Source organism: Pipra filicauda, unplaced genomic scaffold, assembly GCF_003945595.2.
Source record: "Pipra filicauda isolate LSUMZ 115617 unplaced genomic scaffold, ASM394559v2 scaffold281_size1565311_pilon, whole genome shotgun sequence".
In the NCBI taxonomy this organism is placed as follows: Eukaryota; Metazoa; Chordata; class Aves; order Passeriformes; family Pipridae; genus Pipra; species Pipra filicauda.
Genome location: NW_024104400.1, coordinates 1,066,562 through 1,072,561, shown reverse-complemented (window position 1 = coordinate 1,072,561; position 6,000 = coordinate 1,066,562). Strand labels below are relative to the sequence as shown.

Genomic DNA, 6,000 nt, shown 5'->3' with positions numbered 1-6,000 from the left:
CGCCCCCAGGTGAGCTCGGCCCCGCGCTGCTGACACAGGGCAGGGCTTTATTAATAGAAAACCGCCCATTTTCCCCACACAGCAGCGAGCAGAGGGCATGGGGAGGGTCCGGGGTGCACAGGCAGCGGTGGCTGCAATGGAGACCTCCGGTAGCACCGCCGGCCGCCAACCCTCACACAACACCACCCTCAACCACCGCGGCCCCCGAGGCTTAAGTACCTGGGGGGGCGGGAATTCGCGCTGACGGACGGCGCTCTCCCCCAATGGGAAGGCGGGGCAGGCCTGGCCCGGCCGCTGAGTGGCTGCCGGTTGCCGCAGCAACGGCGCGCGGCGGCGGCGGCGCTGAGGGGCCGCGGGCGCCATTGCGGCCCCTCCCGGCGGGGCCGGGCAGGACCTGGAGGTCAGGGATTCCACGGATAAACTCATAGATTCTATGGATGCTCCCGGTTATAAAACGTGTGTCTGATAGCTTCGGGTTGTATAAACACAAAATAACCTGCCCTGCGTGCTGGGGAAAGGGTTCAGAACAGAACTGGGAGTTCTAGTGCTGCTCACGATGTATTAATGATGTGCCGGTTTCCTTTTATTTAGGGATTTTGAAACACCAAGCGACTTAAAATGAAGACATCGCCAAGTTCCTGATGATATCTTCAATAAGCCCACTTCTGACAGAAGGAATCACTATAAAGAAATATTATATATTGCTATATCGTGTGTGTATATATATTATATATAATTAACATATATAAGAAATCACTATATATTGCTATATTGTGAGTATATTATATATATAATTAACATATATAAGGAATTACTATATATTGCTAGTACAGTATATACACGACCAATTTTGATACGTCATGAATACAACACACTAAATAAATGTATTTTGTGCTAAATACCTGGATTTTGGATACTCAGTACTCACAGCAGCACTGTGCTCACCTCCTATAGTAACACAGGAATTTCTACTTCATCACTTGGACTTTCAGAATCCTTTTGCACTTCCAAAAGTTTACCCATTCAGTCCAAATTTTTAACGATAAACTTCAAAATTTTCATAGTGAACTTTTCAATCTAAAACATTTTACCAAGATCACGTAATATGGATAAATCACAGAGTACTTCTGCAGGAAAAAAACAATAAAAGATATGATTTATTTGTGGAGTGGATTATTATGTGTAGGTACAGAGTAGGCGGAACACAAACCCTTCCATGAAATGGGTACAACATGAGCTGAGGGATGTAATCAGACATTCCAGAACTTTCCATGGCATAGAGACTGAGGATATGAGAAATTAATAAAATCCCACAGGAATTGGTAGAAAAGTTTATTATTGCAGCACACACCACTGGAACCTGAACAGCAAGTGAAGGGCACACTGTATGCACACACAGAGCTGGGTTTCCAAACAGATTCTGGAAAACTATTTGTCTTGAGCTTTACATTAAGGAGCAACAATTGGGTTTTTAAGGTGTTTTATAAACAAAGAAAAAAACCAGTGATTTTTTTTTTCTTTTGTGGGTTGTACAAGACAAGTGGATACACAGGGGAAGGAAATAGGATTCACTGCAATTTAGAAATGGCATCCAAAGCCCTTTTCCCATCTTATGGACCATTTTTAAGACACTAAAGAAGAGCAAGTGTGAGAGACAAGCAATAATCACCTTGAAAAGGCATCAGTGTTGACTGAGAGCTCCTGGTTGGGCTGTTGTTGCTCACACAGAAAGAAGCTGATCCTGTAAAAATCACAAAACTCCTTAAAAAATCAGGTTATTGGTTTCCTCCAGAGGATGTGAATTGAAGTCTGGGATTTGGGCAAATCCCAGGGCTGTTTAGAGCTGAGAGTGGGATTCCTGTAGCTCTGCAGATCTTCCAGGTGGTGCAAAGCCGAGGGGGTACCTGCTGCTGTACCGGGCAAACAGGGAAGGTAAAAATAACAGTTTTAGTTTAAAATTCTTCCTGCACTGCTCTGTGGCAACACAAATATTAAATACCACAGTTCCCTGCTGTGAGCAGCATAAAGCTAATTAATTACGGTTTGTAAAAGAGCAGGGAGAGGGTTGGGAGAGCTCTCTGGGCTTGGGATGCAGCTGCTGCCTCGGCTGCTTCCAACTTGCGCCCGCCTTGGGGAACGAGCGGGAAATGAGTTAATAAGGGAAAAACCTCAAACCTTACGGACAGTTTTGGGGAGATGTATCTGAAATTAAATCCCATTTAGTAATTAAAACCCATTAGTGGCAACAGGTGAGAGATCCAAGCCAGCAGATTCACCCACGGCAGCAGTGGATTAGTGATGTTCACCTTGTATGAATCCTGAACTTTTAAAAAGCACGATTTTCATCTGAAAACTCTTCTTCTTCCAACCTAAAACTTCAAACCGTGAACAAAACATGCAAACAGGCCGATGGTGTGAGAAAGCTTTCTAAAACAATTTTATTGGAATGATACAGGAACGGTTAATATACAGCTTAAATCCTCAATGCCTGCCCTCTACAGAGGAAAAAATAAGAAAGAAAGGAACAAATTCAGTTCTTGCACCCATGGAAACAGAAATACAGCACAGAGGTAACAGATTCCTGGCACTCCTAAAGTCATGCAAGAGATCTGCATCAAAAAACTCAAGTTTTGCACACACCACAAAGAGATTTTCGGTATTTTCAGTTTGTGTTGGTGCCTTGTTCCCCAGACAAAGGAATAATTCAGCCTGGCTCCCAGAGCTGGCTTAGGAATGCTGATACAGTTTGAACGCTCCCATATGGCAGGGGGGGGACAGACGAGGGGAGTGACTTTGCTTTCTTAAACTTGGCGATTTTCTTGACCATTGAGACAGAGATTGACCTCGTTTCTGAGTGTTTTGGGTCGCTGAACTGACAGAATTTGGCAGCGGGTTTTAATTACAGCTTCTCCAAAATAATGGCTGTAATTCACCAAACTTGCACAGGAAAACACAGCAAGCTGGTGTGGGTACACAGACTTGTGTGTCAAATCCCACTTACTTAGTATTCCATAGTTCCCAAAACCCTGACCAGGAGTTTAGTCACAGAGAAAGTTTAAGCCAATATTAAGAAAGAAAAATCACCTCATTCAGAAAGATGAAATCATAGTAAACAAGAAAAATCTGATGCCGCATTTAAAATGTAACCAAACTTTTATTTCCAAGAGATCTTAAATTTCACAGGATTTCAGTAATTCCTGATAAAGCCTGTTAATAAAAAAGGTAAGGCAAAATCCATCCATCCCTCTGCCTTGTGATACTGTGGTGCTTTTGTAAGCACAAGCTTCAAACTGCCTCCCAGGCTCTCCAAAACATAAATCAGGAATTAAAATATGGCCAGGAATAACAGGCTCCCTCCTGAGCACTGGGAGAACACACAGGTTAATATTGCACGTGGTGAATTCACCAGTACAAGACACTTTGACAGATCTGCAACTCCTGTATTAGCTTTGTGATATGGCAATAACAATGGAGAAAAGAAGTTTTTAAACCTTAAAAAAAGAAGAAGTCTTCCTTAGTTATAATAGTTTTTCCTATTCAAACATTTATTTCCTCGTTTGAAAAAATACTATATGAACCTAATGGCTACTTGAACATGCAGTGAGATGTTTAATGCTCTAAGCAGTGTGAACTGGTATTTTTGTAGAGAAATACATTAAAGGCTTTCACCCTTACACAGGTAAGGAAATGCCATTTCTGGCCGTTTTGGCTTGTTTGCAACATTGAGTCTTGCCCCCAGATGTGTCATCACTCGTGCTTAGGCAGCTGTGAGGGACTTGTGTCCATGGCCCACATCCCTTTTTGTTAAAGGAGCCCACGCGGATGGTTTCAATGAGGAATACATGGGTCTGTTGGGTTTTTATCATCTGTACAGCGTGTAACAATACAAACCTTAAATATCCATTCTACAAAAGAACAAACACAACTTTCCAAAGCAACTACAATGGTTATACTACACAGTACCACCTACAATTCCATCTGAAACCAGGAAAGACACTGAAAAATTACTGTGTAATTCAGTAACAGTTTTGAGGCAACTCAGGCACTGAATTAATATCTGACAAGGTTTTAGACGCTGTTTAAATAGTTGGATCTCTGGGTAAAACCCACCTGCATTTTTAGTACTAAAATAGTTTCTTTTTAAGTTTCCACAAAATGCACAAATTGCCAGGACAGTTTAAACTAAGTGAAATCATTCATGTCTGATTGCTTGGGCTTCCTCAGCCTCCAACCCATCCCAACCCACTCCTGCTCCCCACCTCGAGTTCCCATCTCCACTTGTGTTCAGTTTGGGTTATGTACAGTGAATGCTGCAAGCACCAATCAATGTTAGAAATCACATCTACATTTCTTGAAGCAGAGACAGTTGGACTATTTTATAAAAAGCTGTGGAAATTCCCTTTACAGACAAATTTAAGGCAGTTGAAATTCACGCTTGCTGCTTGGCCAGTGCTTCAGCTTCCTGAAACAGCAAAAGAGAATTACATGGATTATTAGGACTTTCTCAGTATGTTCAGAAGGAACATTATAAAACAATAACCTGCATTTTTCAGGTGTCTTTCAGCCTTTTTAAAGTGATCACAAATGGGAACAGAACGACAACAGGAGAAATACAAAAGGAATTTCCTTCTGGATGGTTTCTCCAAGTGTACTTTTGACTGCAGATTAATTTAATGACCTGTTAGCAGCAACACAGCCTACAAAGAGAATTCCAGTCCCAGTGCCCTCAGTGGGGACAGCCTGGTTTATTTGCAAGGACAAAGTTCAACATCTGCCAAACTCAACCTTTATGTAATGGAGCTGTTTGCTTTTGTGACTGCATTGAACTAACAGACTCGACAATACCATTGTTACCATGAGCCAGCACTGCTGAACAATTTCCAAGAAGTCCGTAAGATTTTCAAGAGAGGGGACCCAGTGGGTGAGCCCAGCCTGCAGGAAGTCCCACGCAGCTCTCCCTTATCCTGGAGGTGGTGGATCACTGTGGTTTTCCTGGCTGTCTGCCCTCACCCTGCCTTTGAACTGGGGCCGTGGGAGCGCTCCAGGAGCGTGCTCTGCTCCGCTGGCCGTGCATCGGGATGGCATCGGGCACCCCCTGCTCCTGCAGGGACACCCTGTGCCTCTGGGGCACAAAAGGCAGGTGAAGAATAGGGGGAAGATCAAAAAGAACTACACAGCCTGGAAAAAAGCAGGGTGTTTGATACTTTCTGAAAGACAAGTGGTTCTTTGAATGGTAAGAAGGAGGATCAGTTCCCTTGGCTTTGTAACAACTCCATTACCCAGTCCTGGGCACTGCAAGTGACACCTCACTTTTTTTTTTTTTTTTTTGCAAGACAGGCAGTGGAGAGCTGGAGAGGATTCCTGGAGAGGTATTTCCCTCATTCCCAGGAACTTGAGTACAATTAACTCGAAGAACCTGCTGACCTATTTTTCTTGAAGGTCAAACTCCATTTCCTTGGGTGTGGTCCTGCAAGTTACCCGGGAGAGGCTCAGCTTTCCAGCTTTGACACTGTCTCTCTCTCTCTTTTCCTTATTTCTCCCTCTAGGCCCCTCACTGAGCATCTTCTCAGTCCTTAAATCCTTAATAAAGAAATAATTAAACACAGCTTTTGATTCACAAATTCCTCTCCCTATAAAATCAAAAAAGGGATATTTATGATCAATTCAATGCCAGCCTTTCCCAGGGTTTGTAGATCCAATTGGACTCTCAGTGCCCAAAGCACAAACCAAATCACCAAGGGCTCAGAAAATAGTTACTTGGATTTTCCATGCTTACTTCTGAGCCATTCCTGTTTAGCATTTATATGAAACCTTTGTGTTCAGAGTCAACTAACTTCCAAAATATCTCACAATGGCATTGAACGGAGGTTTCCTGCCAAGACCCTCCTTCCAATCACACACAGGCTGATCCCAGACTCCTTCCATTTTATGCAGATGCAGAGCCATTCCCTACAGTGCTGTATCCAAGCTTCGCCCAGCTACACTGTAAATTCCAATTTC

At 43.2% G+C, this 6,000-nt stretch overlaps 1 protein-coding gene and 1 long non-coding RNA gene across 2 annotated transcripts in view; one reads left to right on the top strand and one right to left on the bottom strand.

Moving 5' to 3' along the window:
- Positions 1 to 362: 362 nt before the first annotated feature.
- LOC113990289 lies at positions 363 to 707 on the top strand. The gene is made up of 2 exons (XR_003541592.2): positions 363 to 456; positions 592 to 707. It is a non-coding gene; the product is annotated as an uncharacterized LOC113990289 (long non-coding RNA).
- Positions 708 to 2,412: 1,705 nt separating this feature from the next.
- The window catches only part of SH3BGRL (SH3 domain binding glutamate rich protein like), a 31,648-nt gene continuing 28,060 nt past the window's right edge, over positions 2,413 to 6,000 (bottom strand). The window contains exon 4 of the mRNA XM_027725521.2: positions 2,413 to 4,462. Coding sequence (XP_027581322.1) covers positions 4,430 to 4,462 — 33 coding nt within the window. The 3' untranslated portion in view covers positions 2,413 to 4,429. The remainder of the gene's footprint in view (positions 4,463 to 6,000) is intronic.